At 35.6% G+C, this 22,381-nt stretch overlaps 1 protein-coding gene across 2 annotated transcripts in view; it reads right to left on the minus strand.

The window, feature by feature from the left end:
• The window catches only part of ANGPT1 (angiopoietin 1), a 431,361-nt gene that overhangs the window by 146,184 nt on the left and 262,796 nt on the right, over positions 1-22,381 (minus strand). The window contains exons 10-11 of one of the 2 annotated variants that reach the window (XM_074387042.1): positions 16,856-21,603; positions 6,506-6,619 (exon numbers count right to left, since the gene is read on the minus strand). The exons of the other annotated variant lie outside the window; for it this stretch is intronic. Of the exons in view, the coding sequence (XP_074243143.1) occupies positions 21,601-21,603 (3 nt within the window). The 3' untranslated portion in view covers positions 6,506-6,619; positions 16,856-21,600. The remainder of the gene's footprint in view (positions 1-6,505; positions 6,620-16,855; positions 21,604-22,381) is intronic. 2 annotated transcript variants of the gene reach the window in all.

Here is a 22,381-nt window from a genome sequence, read left to right on the forward strand (position 1 = left end):
ACTCACAGTTCAGTATGGATAGGGAGGTCTCAGGAAACTTACAATCATGGTGGAAGAGGAAGCAAACATGTCCTTCTTCACAAGGTGGTAGGAAAAAGAAGAGTGGAGCTAAAGGTGAAAAAACCCTTTATAAAACCATCAGATCTCATGAGAACTCACTGTCACGAGAATAGCAGCATGGGGATAATCACTTCCAAGTCAATTACCTCACACTGTGCCCCTCCCATGATATGTGGGTATTATAAAACTACAATCCAAATGATATTTGGGTGGGGACAAATCATATCATTCCACACTGGCCCCTCCCAAATCTCATGCCCTCACATTTCAAAACACAATCATGCCCTCCCAACAGTCCCCCAAAGTCTTAACTCATTCCAGATTAATCCAAAAGTCCAAGTCCAAAGTCTCATCTGAAACAAGGTGAGTCCCTTCTGCCTATGAACCCATAAAATAAAAAACAAGTTAGTTACTTCTTAGTTACAATGGTAATACAGGGGTAAATACACACATTCCAAATGGGAAAAATTGGCCAAAACAAAAGGGCCACAGGCTGTTACTTCAGAGGGTAGGAGTTCGAAGCCTTCATGGCTTACACATGGTGTTTGGCTTATGGGTCTCCTCAGGTGGAAATGTAAAATGTAAAACCTAATAGGGCAGTCACTAAACCTTAAAGTTCCAAAATGATCTACTTTGACTCCATGTCTCACAGCCAGGTCATGCTGACACAAGAGGTGGACTCCTATGAGCTTGGGCAGATTCACCTGTGTGGCTTTGCAGGGTACAGCCCCGCTCCTAGCTGCTTTCATGGCTGGTGCTGTCGGTGCTGTCTATGGCTTTTCCCAGCACACAGTGCAAGCTGTTGGTGGATCTACAGTTCTAGGGTATGGAAGATGGTGGCCCTCTTCTTATAGCTCCACTAGACAGTGCCCCAATGAGAACTCTGTGTGTGGGCTCCAACCCCACATTTCCCTTTTGCACAGCTCTAGCAGAGTTTTTCCAAGAGGCTCTACCACTGCAGTAAACATCTGCCTGGACATCCACACATTTCCACACATCCTCTAAAATCTAGGTGGAGGTTCCCAGATCTCAATTCTTGACTTCAGTGCACCCACAGTCCCAACACCACATGTAAGCCACCAAGGTTTGGAGCTTGCATCCTCTGAAGTAACAGCCTGAGCTATACATTGGCCCCTTTTAGTCACAGCTGTAGCTGAAGCAGATGGGACTCAGGGCACCATGTCCTGAGGCTGCATAGAGCATGGGTATCCTGGGCCTAGCCCACCAAACCATTTTTTTTCCCCCTCGTAGGCCTCCAAACCTTTAATGGAAGGGTCTGCCATGAAGGTGTCTGAAATGCCCTGGAGACATTTGTCCCATTGTCTTGGGGATTAACATTTGGCTCTTCATTATTTATGCAAATTCCTAAAATTTGAATTTCTCCCCAGAAAATGGGGTTTTCTTTTCTATCACACTGTCAGTCTGCAAATTTTCCATACTTTTATGCTATGCTTCCTCTTGAATGCTTTGTCACTTAGAAATTTCTTTTGCAAAATACCATAAATTATTTCTCTTAAGTTCAAAGTTCCACAGATCTCTAGGGCAGAGGCAAAATGGCACCAGTCTCTTTCCATAGCAAGAGTGACCTTTGCTCCATTTCTCAACAAGTTCCTCCCGTCCATCTGAGACTACCTCAGCCTGGACTTTATTGTCTATATTACTATCAGCATTTTGGTCAAAGCCATTGAACATGTCCCTAGGAAGTTCCAAACTTTCCTACATTTTTCTGTCTTCTGAGCCCTGTAAGTCTCTAAAATGTTTCAAACTTTCCCAAATTTTCCTGTCTTCTTCTGAGCCCTCCAAATGAGGGCCAACATTCAAATTCAGGAAATACAGAAAACACCACAAAGAAACTCCTCAAGAAGAGCAACCCCAAGACACATACTCATCAGATTCACCAAGGTTGAAATGAAGGAAAAACTGTTAAAGGCAGCCAGAGAGAAAGGTTGGGTTACCCACAAAGGGAAGTCCATCAGATTGACAGCATATTTCTCTGTAGAAACCCTACCAACCAGAAGGGGGTGGGGGGCGAATATTCAACATTCTTAAAGGAAAGAATTTTAAGCCCAGAATTTCATATCCAGCCAAACCAAGCTTCATAAGCAAAGGAGAAATGAAATCCTTTACAGACAAGAAAATGCTGAGAGATTTTGTCACCACCAGGCCTGCCTTACACTTATAGATTCTTTCATACACAAAGTACTTTTTAGATAACAACAAAGATTTTTGAAATTGTATAAAAGACCTGAATTTTATTGATAGTTTCCTCATTTTTAGTTCATTTATAATTTTCTATTTATTATTATTAATTGATTGGAATCCAACCAATAAGTTGAAATGCTATACATTGTTAATATATTGTTATTCACTTTCTTTAAATTGCTCTAATATTCTGATGTTCTGATGCAGTATTTTTGAATCAAATTCTTAAAACACTCTAGAATTTTCATTCTTTTTAAATGTGTTATTCAATTATAATTGATATTTATATGGCATGTTTCCAACGAAAACAAGAGGTGTATAATAGCAAATACTTATTGTAAACAATTCACTTTCATAGATATGAAACAATTTCAAAAATAAACTACTAAAGAACCAAGACCTATAAGTTCAAAACAAAACAAAGCAAAACAAAATTACAAGTAACTAATAGAAACTTGAATTTGGGGAAGATAAATTCAATTAATTTGAAAATGTGTAGTCTATAGTCTTTTAATGAAAATGAGCTATTTCAAAAATTATTTTCTTCATTGTGTGTACTATTTAATTAACATATAAGTTTAGAATGCATGGCTGTAGACAAAGGAGTGTTCACCATGAGCTTAATTGAGAGCTTTCTTCCTCTCTTAAAGTCTTATAGTCTAGGTTCACTTTAAAGAAATTTAAATTTTGACTTTTTTTGTCTGATTTTTGCTAAAAGATGGAAATCACTATTTTTTAAAATTGTTGTCTCTGATAACATTGCCCAGAACATTTGCTAAAGATAAACACAATAGAATCTATACCCAGTAATATGATATTTCCTGATGGACTACCAAGCTTACCCACTGTGGGACACAAATTCCATAATCAACTGGAAGGTTGTGAAGGTCTTTCTTACATGCTAGATTGATCCGATAATCCATACTATGTTTTGACATATTCTGTGTATTACAACCTATATTATTTTGTGTCTATGGCAAGTGATGGCTTTATACACTGGCTTTTGAAGCACCAGGGAAGAATACACTGGCAGAATGCTTAGATTTTCATTTTTTCCATAAGATAGAAAAGCAAGATACTCAACAGCTAGCTGTGATGTGATGAGAGATTGTTTAATCATTCTTGGCATGCTTCTATGTAGCCAAGAAGTAACCATAACGTCTAAAGCCTACAGTGATTTAAAAACAAACCTAAATACAGAAATTTATCTTTGTTATTTTAATTAAATAATAGTGTTTCAGTATAACTTCATGCAAGGCATATGCTCTATTTCAGTACCAATGTGAAAAGAAACATTGTAATTTTTAGTATACAAAAGGATTTTAGTTTTCAATAATTACGTTTTAATGATAAAAATTACATATATATAATTAATATTGAGTTTCTCAAGTCTTTTTCTATAAGGAAATTTAGCTAAGCATTTGCATCTTTTTGTTAATTTTTTTTTAGTTTCTTAATTGACTAGTGATTTCTATTGAAATAAGTCAGGGGTTGGTAAACTATGACCTGTGATTCAAAAACAGTCCATTTATATTTTGTCTTGTGAGCTAATAATATTTATTTTCTTAGATTGCTAAAATAGAATTTTTAGTTATAATAATACACACAAAATTTATCTTAAATTCAAATTTTAGTGTCCATAAGTAAAATTTTATTGGAAGATGGCCATGCCCATTCATTTACATGTGGTCTAGGACTGCTTTTGTTCTAACAGCAGAATTGAATCGTTGGGCCAGAAATCATCTGGTCTACAAACCTGAAAATAATTTACTTTCTGGTCCTTTATAGAAAAAGTTGGCCAACCTCCGAGATAGTTACCTTTATAAATCTTAGATGACTGCTAGAATGTATATACACACTCACACGCAATGTACCTTGATGTATGCCCTGTGAAAATGTTTTCATTCCAAATACTTTCATTCACGGAAACTATCATTTCATATTTTGAATATCCAAGTTTCAAAATTATTAGGAAAACAATTCTCTATATTGCTAAGATCATGACAGTTTTAAAAAATCACTAAAAGCAACGGATGCGCAAATAAAAGCCCCTCGGATTAAATACAGGTATGGTTAAATCCTGGAATAACACATAGATTGAACTGTTATGTGGAAAATCCATGTTTTTGCACATTCTGCACCATTGGACTAAAACATTGGTGTTGCTATTTTAGGACATTTGTTGTCTACATGGTTGATACCATTATTAATGATGGTATTTTGGATCATTACTGAAATAAACAATGAAATCTAGTGTAACTCTACAGAGTTAATTTAATTTTAATAATTTGTATTTTGTTAACTGGAATTCTATGTTATTTAATAGACTAATGCCTAATTGACATCATAGCTCTGTGCTATGAGAAGCACATCTGATATTACACTCTGGTCTGCATTTTACAAAGAGAGGTAAACTGAAAATAGTTTTCAAACTGATGTAGCTTGTGGGAGACATATAAGGAAGAAGCCAGTGGGTTTAGGATCCTTGACCTTTGCTCCTTTTCAGCTAAAACATTTTTGGTTTTGGTTTCTGATACAATATTTTCCCCTTATCCGCAGGGGATACTTTCCAAGACCCTTAGTGGATGTCTGAAACCACGGATAGTACCGAATCTCACTGCCATTAATCAGAACACATTTCTGTTCATGTCTTCCACCCACAAAGTTAATGCCCTTTTCACTTTCAACTCTTATTACATACTATGGCTGTAAATTTTGCATTTTGAGGTGTGACAGCATAATTAGCACAATTTTCTTTTTCCTTCTTCAAAATTTCATGGATAGAAGATTCATTCTTAAGATAGAGTTTAGCAACTTCAGCATACGTTTTTTGTTTTTTTTTTTTTTTTTTTTTTTTCTTTTCTTAAGTGAAGAATGTTCACCTTTTCACTTGAAAGCAGTTTCCATCCTCTCTCTGGCATATCCATATTGCAAGCATCACTGCTCTTGCACTTATTCTATATCACTCAGTTTCCTTATTCTATGTCATTCAAAGAGCCTCTACTTCTCTGATGGAACCTATAGAAGATATACTAAATGTGACTGAAAGCTGCTCAATATTCATACACATTATTTTATAAGTGAGGAAATTGCAATACAGAGAAAATAGTAGTAGTAGTAGCTGTAAAAATTAACTGAATGCTTAGTCAGTAATACTTTAAACATGTAAAATTACCTAATCCTCATTCTAACCCTCTGAGTTCATGTTACTGTTTTCTCATCTTAAAGAAGTGGAAAAAACTGAAGCAGAGAAAATGTAAGTTTAAGGCCTGAGGTCACAGTTACTTAAATAGTGGAGTTGGAATTTAAATCAAAGCAGTTTGACTCTACTCCAAGCTCTTAATCATAGTTTACCATTGAGTTTTCGTAGAGATATAATAATAATAATAATAATAATAATAATTTTAAAAACATACTATTCTTATTAAGTCTATTTTTCTAGATGATTGCTTAAATAATTCATAAATATTTATTGAGCACTATATGGTTTGCTTTAAGTAAGCACGACAATAATAGTTCTTTCCCAGATGAAGAAACCATGCATTTTGCTATGTTTGCATTTGTGAAGTGACAAGTGTGTTCCTATCTCTCTTGTTCTCTACCTTTTTGTGTAGCTGTATTTCATTGTATTTAAAACATAACATATTAGTGGTAATTTTGTTAGAGAAGGTAGCTAGACAGACATGAGCAGGGCAGGAGAGACTCCCTGCCCTGGACCAGGAATGTCAGTTGACCATTGGGTGATGAACAGACAGTTGTTAAACTCTCTCAAAAATGCTAATTGGCCATAGCCAGCACCAGGACAAGACAGTCTCCCAATAGATACAAAACTGAAGCTGGTGATTAGCAGCTTCCTGAGGAAACCTCAGAAGTTGAGTGAGTGGGCTCAAGCATGTTCAGTAAGAGCAAAATGGAAGAGTTTAACTAATACACGACCTTCCTCTGGAAATGCCTGACTGGTAAGGGGAAAATGCTTCAAGTGAGCATGCACACCACTTTAGTAAACACACTGCACATGGGGCCCCTCTTAAGTACTACACAAGCAGACAGCCCACCCCAAGAGAAAAATCAAGCTGGGAGAAATGCAAACCTTGGAACCATGCCAACGTATTCGGTCCAAGGCTGAACTGGGCACTTTGATTTCTCAAGCTGCCTGCTTAACCTTCTTCCAAGTGTACTCTACTTCCTTTTGTTCCTGCTCTAAAACTTTTTAATAAACTCTCACTCTTGCTTTAAAACTTACCTTAGTCTCTCCCTCTGCCTTAAATCTACTTCAGTCCCTCAGCTGAATTCTTTCCTCTAAAATTTAAAGGATCAAGTTACTGCATTCCCATACAGATTTGCCACTGGTAACAATCTGAAGAAAAACAAAGACATTTTAGATCAAAGGTATGCAATGGCAAAGAATAATAAAAATTGTGTAGTTTCCAAAATATTTAAATTTGTATTTTTAAAAAATATAATCATGTGACATGAAAATGATGCCACATATAATGTCTAACAAAAATTATACAGGTTCATTTTTAAATTCACAAATGAATAGACAAGTCAAATATGTATTGAGGTTGCCTATATATATTACCATGAATAAGCTACAGTAATAAAACCCCTTTAGACATTTATGCTGTTTGGAGAACCTTATTAGTGGTCACTGTGAAGATTCTTGATCCCCATGTAACGACTATAAACTAGGATTCATAGCAACTCTAGATCTAGCATGGGATTTCTGACATCTAAGAACCGACTTTCTAGAAACCTCAAGTTTTGGTAATAACTTCCAGCCTTTAGGTAGTCTTTTAAAATGTGCTTTTGTTTGCTTGTGAGGAAATACCCTAAATAACAAAGAAAACCTGGTGGTGCTAGACATTAGTCAGGTTGCTAGGCCAAAAGTTTTCTTTTGAAAGGCAAGCGTGGCCAGTAAACTTCATGTCACCATGCATTATTTGGAAGGCTTGTAGGAGAAGTGAAAAGAGATGAAGGAGACAAGAAGAGAGCAGACTAGACAAGGTAAAAAGGCAGCATAATTAGATTCCCCACAGAGGTGACTGCAATTAGATGAGGCTGCAAGAGTGTTGAGTGGCAAACTTTGACTCAGAAGAGAATCAGAATGGGAGAACTGTCGGGGAGGGCCCCGAGCACTCGTGTATGATCAGCCTTGAAATGCACAGGATACCATGAAGTCTTAACTCTGTGTCTTGCTGGATTCAGGATCCTTCATTTCCCCTGCTTTCTGCTTCCTTTTGAGTAGCATGTCATCCTCCTCCTGCTCCCTGACTTGCTCTTACCCTTGCCAGGTGTGGTGACTTGTCTATAGAATTTGTGAGCAGGACTCTGTAACATTGTCCCTTCTGCTCCTTTTTCTCAATGGAGATATGCTGGTTACTGAGAGCATGTGCTGAGATTGACTGCCAGTAGCAGAACAGGTAGAGAGGAGATGATTTGCCCCTGTTTTGTGAAAGTCTAAAGGTTGGGCGACATTGCCTATGATTGAGGGTATATCTCTCTGATTCTGAGGCCTGCCATGAGAAAGTCTACTGTTCCTTGCTCAAACACCATCATGTCAGGCTGTCCCAGAACTCGGATAGCAGCATACCCTGTTTTCTTACTGAGAGGCCAAGAGATATTTTGGAGTACTGAGAAGGAGGAGGTGTGGCTGTTTCTGGGTAATCCATTCCCTTGTACCTCACAGGGTGTAAAGGCTGCCCAATCCATTATATGAGGAATCTTTTAAATATCCATGGAAAGTGCTTATTATAAAAAGAAAAGTATGCATGGATTTCACATTTTTTTTCACCAAAATAAACTCATACTAACTTGTTATAACATGTTTGAACAGGATCTAGTTTGAGGCACTAAGATCCTGAGGCCTAAGGCATCAGTTTAAAAAGAGGCCTGTCAGCCAGGCGCCATGGCTCAGGCCTGTAATCCCAGCACTTTGGGAGGCCAAGGCAGGCAGATCATGAGGTCAAGAGAGCAACAACATCCTAGCCAATGTGGTAAAACCCCATCTCTACTAAAAAAAAGAAATACAAACATTAGCTGGGTGTGGTAGCACATGCCTGGAGTCCCAGCTACTCAGGAGGCTGAGGCAGGAGAATTGCTTGAACCCAGGAGGTGGAGGTTGCAGTGAGCCAAGATTGTGCTACTGCACTCCAGCCTGGTGACTGAGCAAAACTCCATCTCAAAAAAAGAAAAAAAAAGAGCTCCTCTCAGAGCAATATGAATTTTGCTAAAATTGAAGCAAGAGCAAATTCAGGATGAAACTTGAGTGGAGGAATGTTGAAATCACTGATGCTTTATGAAATGTTTATGGGAGCAATACCCAAAAGAAATCAGCAGTTTACAAATTGATAATTCATTTTAAGAAAGGACAAGACATAAAACAACAAGCATGAACAACACTGAGTACTAGAGTACAAGGAGCCATGTACTCCAAGCTCTAAGGGAAAGTAATTTAAAGCGAAAATTATATATCTTGCCTCAAATGCCCTGGAGGGTAAAGATATTTTCAGTTGAGCAAGGACTCATAAAGCTTACCTCTCATAATCCATCTGAAAAAATTACTAGACATGAAAGAAGAATTGAAGAAGATAAAAAAAAAAAGAAAGGACAAGACAATATTGAGGATAAAGTCTGCAGCAGCAAACCATTCACATCAATTTGTCAGGAAAAACTTCATCTTCTTTATGCCCTAATTGAAGACAATTGATGATAAACATCATAAATGGTTACTAACATCACCGACATTTCAGTTGGTTTAGGTTATATAATTCGCACTGAAAAATTAAAGTTGAACAAATTTTCCACATCATGGATGCTGAACTGTTATGCCCAGAATAGCTGCAGAGAAGAGTAGAGCTTTCAATGAAATTTGAAGTAAATGAGATCAAGATCCTGAAGCATTATTTCAAAGAATTGTAACAGGAGATGGAACATGGCTTTACTGGTACAATCCTGACGACAAAGCATAATTAAAGCAATGGTTACCAAGAGGTGGAAGGGGTCTAGTCAAAGCAAAAGCGGACTGGGAGCAAAGGTCATGGCAATAGTTTTTTTGGGATGCTCAAAGCATTTTGTTTGTGGACTTAACAGAGGGCCAAAGAATAATAACATTTTCTTTTCATGAGAGTGTTTTGAGAAAGTTGGCCAACACTTCAGAAGAAAAATGCCCAAGAAGGCTTCAACAAAGGGTCCTCCTTTACCATGATGATGCTCTTGCTCATTCTTTCGCATCATGCATGAACAATTTTGTGAGAGTTTCAACATGAAATTATTAGGCATTCACCTTTGGTCCTAATTTGATTTCTTCTGACTTTTTCGTTTCCTAATCTTAAAAAAATATTTAAAGGGAACTTATTTTTTTTTCCCATCAATCATATAAAAAAGACTGCATTGGCATGGTTAAATTCCAAAGACCTTTAGTTTTCAAGGATTGGACTAAATGGCTAGTATCATTGCTTACCAAAGTGTCTTGAACTTGGTGGAGCTTGCATTGAGAAATAAAATTTATAGTTTTTACTTTTATCTTTTAATGTTGTTTCTCCACGAACTTCTTGAAGTGCCCTTGTACATATAGTCTAATGTCATATACCTAACCCCTAGGGATCCCACCGGGCTGCAGTGCTAGAGAGTGGCAATGGCATTATAAAATGTCCTACTCCTTTTCCTACTGCAAATAATGCCCACAACTGGAAGGAACGCATCTAGGCAATGACTTGGGCAGCTCTATACTAGTCTTCATAAATGATGCTCATTTTTCTGTGGGTTTCTCTTCCCAGGTCTCTTCTTACCATCTATAATGATGAAACTACAAAGGCTGAGTTGGTCTGAGACAAACGTGCAGCCAAAAATTTGCTTAGAGACAAGAACGTCAAGAGAGAACCTGTATGTTTCTCACAGAAACCAGCCAAGTTTGTGGGATAGAAGACCATAGAAGGACCCAGGGCTAAGGCATATTGAGTAATAAAGGGTATTTTTGTCCAGAACATCAAGTGAGCCTCTCTCTCAGAGGCCAGTGTTGGCAAGAGGCATCTGGTCAAGAATGGTCATTTCTGGATTCTGGCTGTTTCTTTCTTCTTTTCTGAGATGGTTCTGATGAAACTGATGTCATTTCACAAATAAATTGGCAAAAGCCCTAGGTCAGTAAGTCTAAGGGGATAGATTATGGACAAAAGTGTGTTAATTTCTTTGAATTCTGCTAAAATTTTTTATAATGTGACATTCTTATCTTGCAAAATATATCTTCTAGGTTTAGGTTGTAACTTCTTTTTGTGATCCTTTATTTTAATTTCAAGCCTCATTTATATACATTGAAAAAAGTCCCCTAGTCTTTATCAATTTGTTTATTCAGACATCTACCTTGAAAATGTTCTGCAAAGTGTTGGATGATGCCAGTTAATCCTAGGCATTTTAGTATTTGTCTGTCTGCTTGATCCTGTTGCTCTGTGGCCTGAATGCTCTGTTCTTTTCGTCTGCTCTTTGCTGGATGTGCTCTATGGTCCCAGACAATGGTCACATTCTCCTCCCTTAGAGGGGAAGATTTTCTTACTTCTCTATCAGGGTTGGTGTTGAAAACTAGATCCCCCTTTGCATAGCAACAAGCATGGATTTTTGTGTAACACCATTACAGTCAGGTCAGAGGCATTGGTGCTGAAAGACTTCACGCCCACTATCATGTGGGATTTGGGATTCGGGAACTTGATTATCTATACCCAAACTTCTGTGGCTGTTAAAGGCATTAAGAAACAATAGGACAAGCCAAAACACAGTTCATAGCACATCTATCAGTATCAAAATATTGGCTGTGCTGTAGATGCCATATTCTAACATATGCAGTATTTTTATAACTGTGCTCTAGGGAGTTCTGAAAATTTTGTATAATTGTCCAATTAAAAGAATAGATTGAGAAGTGCTGCATAATTACCTTATGCAAAATTTATATCATGTTGCCATATTAAAAGCAGTAATTCTGCAATAAATATAACTGTTTAATTTTGTTTTATCCAGTATTTCTGGAATTTATTTGAATGTAGAACTTGCATTGTTCTCATGAAATCCCTATTTCAACTGGAAAACAATATTGAATGAGAAGCAAAGTATGTAGCCATATTATGGATGCTGCTCATGTAAAGAAAGTAAATGAAGATTTATTTGCAGCTAAAAACATTAGCACACAAAGGCTCATGAGGTAATATAACATAGACTTATGTCTTCTATTTAATATTAGGAATAAGAAAGGAGAGTTTGTAGGATGCAAAGATTCACAGACTACTTGAGAAGAAAGGGTATGATCAAACAGCTTTTAGTGCTGTATTAAAACTGTGTTCTGAGAAATCTCTTAGGCCCCCTCGATGCATATAGTGGAAATTGCTGGGTTTCATTGATGACTACTCCTATTCTAACAGGCATGTGGGAGACTGCATTTCTCAGCCATTTCATAGCTGGCTTGGCCATATAACGATTTCCGGCCAGTGAAATGTCAGTAGAAGGCACACACTTTATCTCCTGGTTAAGTCAAATAAAGACTCTGTATAATTATTTAATCTGTCTCTTTCCCTGTCCTCATAACTAAAAAGGTCATAAACTTCTGAAAGTACCTTTTCTGAAAGTAAAGCAATGAGATGGAGAAGCCTTCTTTAGCTTGGATCCCTGAGTGAGTATGCAGAGCTGAATCCACTACCTCCACCTTTCCATGCCCAATCACTTATACTTACATATCTTAGACATAGAGCATGGGCAATAAATTCTTGTTGACTGAAGTGACTTAGAACTTGAGATTGTTTGTTTCTGCTGTATGACCATGTCTCTTCTGAGTATGTGTGTGTGTGTGTGTGTGTGTGTGTGTGTGTGTGTGTGTGATTGTGTGTATGTGTGTATGTGTGTATGTGTTACAGGGGCGTGATAGCCCAGGCTTTGCTACTCTGTGTCCCTCATCCCTTGAAATCTCTTTCTCCTCCTTTATTATAGTCAGAAAAGTTATATTTTGGTCTGTTTACCAGATTAGACTTCTAAAACAGATTTTCCTAAACAAAGAATTCCACTGCTAAAAAATATTAATATATCTTCCCCATTTAAACTCAGCGAAGTTACTTCTGACGGTAGTGGAAGCAGAAATAGAACTCAGACTATTGTTGTGTTTTAACTTATTTTATGTTTTTTTTTATTGTACCATAAAGTTGAAAGTTCATGATTAAGTAATTTAAATATAATACAGAAGAATAAATATAGTATCCATAGGCCCACTACCCAAAGACAAGCCCTCTGAATCTTTTAATATATTTCATTTTTATCTCTTAAATTAATAAAGTAGGAATAATCATCTATATTTATTGGTTCTTCCCAGATGTCAGGAACCCCAGGAAAAACAAAGCTTAAAGGCTTTCTGAAGGCCGCCTAGCAGACTTATCAGTTATGTGACCTCAGAGTCCTCTTTTTATCAGGTTCCTCACCTTTAAATGTTTTATTATGGCTTTATGGAGATTAAATAAATTTAGAATATGTATAAAATACTAACACTTAGAAGAGTTCCTGTATTATTATAAGCACTTAATAAATGTTATCAATATTTTCCCAGTTGATGCTCACATTAAGCCTATTAGCTAGATATTATAATCTCTTTTAGAGATAACATAATGAAGGATTAGAGAGGTTAGTAATTTCTCAGTCACATCCTCTTCCCTGTCTCCACAAACACTTTTCTAGATCAATAGTTTTTAAGTAAGAAAGCATATTAGAATCACCTTGAGATCACATAACAAAAACCAATCCCAACACCTCATTTCTAGAGCCTATGTTTTAATTAATTGAGATAAAATTTGGGCATTGGCATTTTAAAAAATTATATAAAGGGATTCTAAAGGGCTGTCAAATGAGACCCACTTCTCACCAGATTAAACTAATTGTAATCTCCAAGTTCTATTTTTTCTCTCTTGTCTCCCTGCCAGGGAAGTCCTTGCTCACCATTTCAACCTTGCAAACCTCTGTTCATCTTTAGACATTCAGTTGAAATTAGTCGTGGCACCGGAGAAAGAGACAGAGAGACAGAGAAACAGAGAGAGAGAGAGAGAGAGAGAGAGAGGGAGGGAGAGAGGGAGAGGGGGAGAGAGAGAGAGAGAGAGAGAGAGAGAGAGAGAGAGAGAGAGACTCAGAGCACTCTCATAATATATGCCCACTCCCTTCTCATGTTTTCTCCTCTGAAGAGTGACATTTTATCTATCAATCTTGTAAAAAGTGCTATGCAAACACAACTTCAAGCCAGCCACTGGTGACCAAATTACTGCCTCAAGACTCTCCTAGGCAGGTATTCTGGAACCACTGTTTCTAGTATCACAACTTCAGGGAAGTCTTTTCTATCTCTTGGGTACATTAGAATGCCTCTTCCTGTAGCTGTACCTAATATGTTGCATTTTAGCAGTGCTTTGTTAGCTTGTCACCATGCTGTACTGTCACTTGCTATTCACATGTTTCTAGGGTCACTGAACTTTACGTATGGCAGCAGCAGAAGTGTCTTTGTTATCTTTTCATCTCTACAGTTTAACACAGCATCTGGCTGTACAATAGATAACTCAATAAATGTTTATCCAATGCAGGTCTTGGATAACCAACCCGGCTGCTGCCGGTTAACTACTACAAGCTCAGCAGATCTCTAAAGGAGTTAGGTAGATGAGGAATTAAGTCATAAGGAAATAACTCTGACCTCTTGCATCTCGGCTTACCTACCAAGTTCACCTTAGGGTCATGTGGCATTTCTACTATCAATCTTTATTTTCAAATCTTTGCAGTTTATATGGAAAAAAAATCTTTCCATATGTTAGAGTTTAAGTGAAATAGTTCCAACCTTTAAAACATTAGTTTCTGCTTCTGGAGTATGGAGTATAGGCTTGCTCCATTCCTTCTGTAGTTCAGTTTGGGATATATAATAATAAGTTCAGGATGTGAATATCCAGTCTCTTTACAGCAAAATAAATCAAATTAATGAAAAGCCATTATTTACTGTGTTTTTAATAAGGCTTATAGTCTTCAAACTGAGATAGGCAGAAAAGCTCAATTTATTTCTGCTTTTCTTAAAGGAAAATGTTTTGCTTAATCTTATTAGCTTGTAGGAGTGTGTTTCTTTATTCTATAATTTCAGCTTAACTAAAGATGTCAGAGTTTGTTGGTTGATAATCTTTGTATTTCACCCTGTGTGCTCTGATAAGGCTCCATTAAACAACTGTCTTCCCCTTGGGTTAGGAGTTAACGAAAAGAATAATAATAGTAAAGATAAATAATTATGTACTGACTGCTTACTGTGGACCAGACTAGAAGTTATGTAGATGCGATGTATTAGCTTATTTAATACTTACTATTAAAGTTCAAAGAGGTAAAATTATTTCTCAGTACTGTCATTGCAGGAATGATCTGGACACAAAGCTGGGTTTTCTGAAAGGCTTCTGGATATGTGACTGACACAAGGAAACATCATGCTTCACCGCCCAAACGTATGGGTGCAAGCTGCTGAGTATCCCTAGAAAGTGGCTCTAGAGTGTTCTCATGATCCTCCTGTAACCATGAGTTATCTAATGCAAGAATTTGTCTGAGCATTTCTGGCATAAATACTTTGAACCCAAATTTTTCTTGTGTTTTTGTATTGATTATTTACAAAGCATGTCATAATATGGATAAAGAGATGCTAAGCCATGATATAACCATGTACCAAGTAAACTTGGCTTCTGCATGCTTTGCATTCTGTGAAGAGTTCTCTTTCAACTAAGAAACACAGATAAAGAGTTTTTCTAAAAAATTACAAACTAAGCACTGTGTTTGTTGAAAGCTCACCCAGAAAGGCAGAATATATAGTTTCAAGGAAATTTGAAAGAAAATTTTAGATTTAGAATTGATTGCTTAATAATAAAAAATTACAATTTTAGGTGTGTTTCATGTGTTGTGATTAATTTATTAGCTATTAGTTAATACAGTCTTCATATTTAGTATTATCTTGATTTCATATAAATTATTGTCCTGTCATGTCCGTGTCCCCTTCTACTTTAGAGTATTCAAAAAGAATCATTATTGATTACATTTTTTTAAAATCTGAGTATTAGTGATTGTATAATATAAACAATTTCTTTTGGTTATCAATATTTAGTGGTATTTACTTGCTTTAGATATAAAACTTTATATACTCTTATATACAGGAAAGTTGTATATGGTTGGGGATTTTCTGATCACTAGGGGAAATAAACACTGTGTATGGACTCATACCATGGGCTCCATTTTAAAAGTGGACTTGGCCAGTTGTGATGGCTCACACTCAGCACTTTGGGAGGCTGAGGTGGACAAATCACCTGAGGTCAGGAGTTCGAGACCAGCCTGAGCAACATGGTGAAACCCCACCTCTACTAAAAATATAAAATTAGCCAGGCGTGGTGATGCATTTCTGTAATCCCAGCTAGTCGGGAGGCTGAGGCAGGAGAATCACTTGAACTTGGGAGGTGGAGGTTGCAATGAGCTGAGATCATGCCATTGTACTTCCAGCCTAGGGACTATGACACTCCATCTCAAAAAAAAAAAAAAAAAAAAAAATTTAAAGTGCACTCGTTCTCCCAGTGGAGATCATTTTATAGCACTCCGTATACAAGGAGATGAAATTGGCTTTCATTAATCAAAACACTTTTTTCCAAAGACAGCTTGGTATTTGTAACTAATATAAAAATTATTCTTCTGTTTAAATTTTACACTCTCTAGGAGACTGAGACACATTTTCCGAGGATGACTAATTGTTTGATAAAGATGTTGGTGAAAAACTCTCTGTTTCTCTCCCTCCTCCTCCCCTCCACTCTTCTTCCCTTCTTCCTCATTTCTTCTGTCTTTATTTTACGGGGGTTCTAGTTTCTGAAATTCTCACTGAGTATATACAGTGCTTATTCGTGAATGTATGTGAGCTCACTGTGTACCTAAAATTAGGCTTATTGTCTTATATCCCAAGCCTGCAACTTGAAAGATAATTTTAATTCGGTCCATACCAACAATAACAGCAACATCACCAATAAGAAGTAATCGTATTCTGGCAATACAATATCAGGATATCTTTCATCTGTTTTATTAAACCACTTCAAATCATTCCATGTCCGAGGAGCTCCCTTTCTCTAAAATTAAATACACATGAAAGACACCTGGTGTTGAATTTGGAAATGAGACGAGAACCAGATGTGTTCTGTTGAAAATGCAGTCTTTGACTCTTACGCCAAAGTGGGAAATTGATTTTTTAAAATGACATCTACAAATACAAACTTAAAAGGCAGTTTTTGTTAGTCACAAAGTCAGATTTTAGGGATTATGGGTTTCAGCCTGTCCCAAGAAGTCGTCCTGTAAAGTATATGGGCTCTTGTATTTGAAGATAAGAAAATACAGCTTCTGATAAGATACAGTGTCTCAAAGAACAAAATCATTACTTTTTTCCAAATTTTAGGATAAGATCATTGCTTTAGCATAGTAACATAGATCACAGAGTAGAGAAAAATAAAGGGAAAATTTAAATCTTAATGCTTTTTCAAATCTATATAATTAATTTTTATAAATTATAATATCAACCTAATTATTTTTGAGTACTTACTTTGTGCCAAGTCCTAGGTCTGCCTTGGTAAACAGCCAGATTTTGTTCTTGCCTTCATACTGCTTAGTGTTACAAAAATATTTTTCTTCATTGCTCAAAAAAAGTTTTACAAAAGAATCAATTAATTGAAGAGAAGAAAACGAACAATATCACGTACTAACTGTACCGGGACGCGGCTAGGTTTTTGCCCTCTTATTTAAATTTCCCAATGGCTTTGCGAGGTAGTTACCATTTCACAGGTGAAAAGGTGAGGCTCAGAGAAATTGAGTTCCTTACTTAAGGTCACACAGTTAGCAAATTAGTAAATAACGAAGCAATTACTTGAATCCAGGTGTGATTCCGTAGTTTGATACTGCTCCTGAGTGTCTCTACTTTAATTCAGTCCATACCAACAATAACAGCAACATCACCATCTCTACTTTATAGAATTTTTATTCAAATTGCCCTTTCCTCTGCTTCACTCAATAATTTAACTTTATCAGAATAATGTACACAAAATATTGTACTGAAAATAGAGAAATCTGCACACTCAATATTGTTATTGGCCATTATAGCTTTTTAAAAAATTCTTCTCATAAAATTGATGAAGTGAGTAAACACACTAGATAGACTTTACAATTAAAAATCCATATAAATAAAATGATTATTTTTAAAATTATGTTTCAAATAGAGGCTAACATTTAACAATTGCATTTTTAAAATTTTTTTTTCTTTGATCTTTGAGGGTATAAAAAGATTGAGGTCTTTGCTGGGAAAGATGGGATTTTGTGGGAGGTGGTTTCCATTCATTGAGAGATATCCTCAGTACATGCTCCAATCCTTCCAGGCCAACTCACATAAAGTTTAAAACTTACATTTTTGTGTGTACTTTCTGATTTCTTTCTATAGTCTACTTGCCATGTTTCCCCCTGCCTTCTTTTGAATATCTCCAACGATGAGTCTCTCACTACCTTTTGAAAGAGTTCATTCCATTTTTGAATATTTCTAATAATGAGATTATTGTTTGTTCAAAATATGACAATGCACATGTAATTCTCAGGTACAGAACATATTTAGTTCCATTCTGTATGACAATCATTTAAATTTATCCTATGTAGGACATATCTAATTTATTTTCCGTATAGCGAGCATTCAAATTTGATACTATTTAAAAATAGCTGTTGTGATCTCTATGACTTCCCCCAAATCCACAATTCCTTCACCTGCTCCTTTAAGAACAGAACTCTGAATATCTTCACCTGAAATAAAGATAGTAATAGAATCAAGTTCCACATTCCTAGAGTAATTTTACAAGCAAGTAGCACGTCAATTCTAAAACCTCTGCCCCCTCTTTTCTTCTAATATAGTTACTATGTTTCTATAAATGAGCTCTAAATTCATGTTAATTTTGCAATTCACTTCTTAATTTTGACTGAGAATAAGTTTATTCTTAACTCAAACTCCTGTGAGTTTTTTAAACCTGTGCTGTTTCATTCCAAGTATTACCTTCAATGTTGTTGTAAGGATGTTTGCTGTCAGCCCAATTTTCCTTCCTTTTTATATTATCTGCATTTCCTCTTTATTTACTTTTAAAATTTATTTTTAGTATTCTATAATTTTATTATGATAGGATTAGTTGTAGATTCTTATATTATTCTTCATGTCTTATATTCTTTGTACTATATTTGTATTGTGTTAGAAATTCTGAGTATTTTATTCAGATCCATGCTTGTTTCATTAGGATTTTATTTTGTGAGCCAAGTTTGAGTTTGGACATGTCTAGGGATTTTCTGGTAGGTAACAAAAGTTTTCATTTATTTTTACACTTTGCTCCAATAATTCCACTTTTTAAAGCCCACATAAGTGCATAAAGATCTGCATATAACAATGTTTATTCCAGCATTATATGTAAACCTGAATCTTTATCGATAGGAAATTAATTATATAGATATTAGTTCACATAACGGATTGTCATGCAATTGCTAACAAGAATTGTATGTGAGCATATATATATATATATATCTCTGTATATGTGTGTTTATGTGTAACTTGATCCACTTATACAACCTTTAGAAAATGTATACAAAATAGCTACATATGTGTCTATATGCATATAGTCATATAGAAAATGTTAAAAAAAAAGTAGGAAAGAAACATTAAGGCATGATTATATTTGAGGGAACTGTAGAAGTCGGGGAAATCTTAAAGACTCTTGCAATAGTCATTTCATAGCCTTCTTTCCGATTTGATTTTTTTCTAATACTATTTTTTACAGTGAATATGTATGGTGCTTCTACATTTAAAATAAAATTAAAAACCTATTAGATTCATCTCTTCACTCCATTTATCTTTTTCTGTGTGTGGGGAGGGAGGGATTCTGACAGATGGTCAATAGGTTAGATAGCTTCTAATATACTTCATGTCATCTGAAAATTGGTTAAACATGAAGTCTATAACATCATCAGTCATTGGTAAAAGTTTAGAATGCCTTTCAGAAACTTCCTTTCAGGGAAGTCTTATCAACTGTTAGGCCTAGAACAAAGAAAAAAACCCTAATCTCTCTGTTTCTTTCTGCCTCTTTCTTTTTTTACTTCCTTTCTTCTTTCTTTTCTTTCTTTCTCTTTCTTTTTTTATTTTTTCTTTCTCTTTCCCTCTCTTCCTTCTTTTTCCTTCCTTCCTCCATTTCTCTCTTTATCTCCCCTTCTCTCTTTCTTGTGCATATAACATGTCATGCACTCTGCCAAACATATTTATTTTTTAAGACAACTTTGAAATATATAAATATTAGCATGTTCATTCCCTGTGTATTCAAAATTTTATCCTCAGCTTTTCTTGGGATTACTGAATTGTGAAAGGCATATTTTGATCATTTCTCAAATCTTTTATGCATCTCCTTTTATTATGTCAAGCTACAAAAGCATTCTTGACCTACTTTTTCCTTCTTTACACACATAAATTTCAATCTATAAGTCTAGAAAGGAGAAGATCATCTTAAATTAAGAAGAATTATTGCTACAAGCCACATAAATTCTTCATTTTGAGTCTTTCTTTTCATGTCATACTTCCTCAATATATCATTAAGTTAAAAGTTCAAATTAAAAACAAAATCAAAACTGACTTTTGCCAAATCTGAAGAAGAAAATAAAACTGCTTGCTAGGAAGTACAAGTTTTTTGTAGTGATTCAGTTTGATTTTCCCTTCAGTGATGCTTCTTTTGAATGTGCTTCTGTGAGGTACCAATTAAGTCAAGAGAGCTAAAAGTACTTTTTCAGTTGCTGTACATTTACAGCCCTGTAGCATCTTTTCCAAAGCTCTCCAAACCTTGTGGGATACTGTTGAAAGTCCCTGAACAACCATCCAGAAGCCTCATGCCTCCTAAACGTTTCTACTAGATTCCTGGAGCAAAAGGGCATAATTTTCTGCAGTCCTTGTTTTGCTCCTATTCCTATCTAGGTACTATGCAAGATGACAGTCTCAAACTGCACATTTTTGTGTTATTGTAAATTGTCACCTTTGGGATTACTTCTGTTTTTCTCCACATTTCATGAAGTTCTGTCAGTATTCTCATGGTGATTGGGTTACTGTTTTAGAAATATTAATATTTCTAAATGCTTAATATTATAGGAAGTCTGGAGTGGGTATTGTAATTTGACATCTTCTGGTTGACTTTCAGAGAACAGTGAGCATACCATTTTAGGTCACCTATTCTTTAGAAGTCCAGAGGGTTTGCTTCTTTTTAGAAGTGTGGTTTTATTTGTTTTGTGCTTTTTAATACATCAATTTCTTAAGATATAATAACTCTTTATAAGTAACTTATCATGGGGGGTGGCTAACTTGTCTGAATACATAGAAAGACAGGAGGGATCCAAATAAAAGTAACATCATCTTCTTTTTCTTATAGTTCCTTGGTCCCCATTCAATGAATTAGGCTTCAGAAACAAAAGACAAAATTACGTAATTTTAGAATTGAGTCAATCTCTAGTAATTTTTACAGACAAAATTGGCCCAGCATTTTTGACTTATTTGAGTGCTGAAACTAAAATTATATGTATGCCGCAAAACAAAACTAAGCAATATGTGCTAGAAGAGATCAATTTTCCCCATCTAAATCTGTGAAGTAATTAGTATAGATTATTCTGGTTGTATATCTCGCCCAATATGTATAAATAAACTTTGCTTCTTTTATTCTGAATTTACAAGTCCATAAAACAATATAATACATCCCAAATCTGCTAAACAATGCTTAAGCACTTTATACAATTTATTTTATTTTGTTCTTTATTTAACCCTTACTTAGAGGAATTAATATTGCTAGTTATGTTTTGCAGATGAGAAACTGAGGCTCCAAAAGGTTAACTAACAAGTCCATGGTTACTCATCTAATAAGCAAAAAAATTCGTGATTAAAATAGAGGCCTAGGTCAATGACAGCAGAGTCCAGGCTAATGACCATTGTACTAAATAGCCTCTCATTATTGCTGCATTTCACATATTAGATGAAGATCATATTCACTACTCGTAACTCCATACTAAGAAAAAAGTCAAGTTTTCAATTTAATACTAATATATCCAATACAGGAAGTGTTTGTGTGTGTGTGTGTGTGTTGTGTGTATGTGTGTGTGTGTGTGTGTGTGTGTGTGTGTTTTCTTTTTAAGGCAAGTACCTGCATAATAGTGGTCCAGTAGATATCGTGAGTGTTACAGGTCAACAGTTAACTGAGGAGAATTTCAGAGATGCTTGTGCTGGGTCTGGTTCTAATTAGTAGTTCACTGTGAAGAATACCAAACACAGACAGGCGCTCAAGATTAAATGAAAAAAGAAAAGTCCATTTTATCCAGTGGAAACCTTTAAGAAAAAAGTCCTGAATAAATTGTTGCATACCTAACAATTTTCTCCTGGTGTTTATTACAGGATGTTGCCAAAGTTTGCCTATTTGGTGCACAGCCAGAAGTTTTGCAATTTCCTTCTGATCTAAAAACATTTTGTCAGACTTTCTTGTGAGTCATCAAATTTCCCAGACATCACACAGTTGAGTCAATTAAAATAAAGTTAATTAGTGTTTTTGTCCTTTGCCAAATTAAATCATTCCTATGGAGGAGTTTGTATATTGCTGGAGATGCCTTTTGGGAAGGTAAGAGTTCAAAGGTAAAGGCCAAGAAACTGTTATACTCCTTTGGAAAAAAAAAAGTGATTCTCTAAAAATAAGAAATATCATTTTAAAGTAATCTAGATGCCAACCCTTGGAAAAATAGTCTCTTGTGTTTCCTAGGGTTTTACTTAAGTGTGCCTGCAGAGGAATGTAAGTAAAACTGATGGTCATAGAGAAATCACTCTGAGAAGCTGTTCTTCTTCATAAATGCTTAATTATATTGTTTTATTCATTATTTAACATTTTTTGTTTAACGCTTATGGCACATATTTGGAAGTTGACCTCTCTCGTGGTGGTCTTACGTAAAGTTTAGTTGAAAATAGTCACATGTTCATATAACTTCTTGACCTTCCTTCCAAAACTCCTCTGATGTGGTTGTATGTTTTCAGTGGATCAGG

This window comes from Saimiri boliviensis, chromosome 15 (genome assembly GCF_048565385.1).
Source record: "Saimiri boliviensis isolate mSaiBol1 chromosome 15, mSaiBol1.pri, whole genome shotgun sequence".
NCBI classification, from domain to species: Eukaryota; Metazoa; Chordata; class Mammalia; order Primates; family Cebidae; genus Saimiri; species Saimiri boliviensis.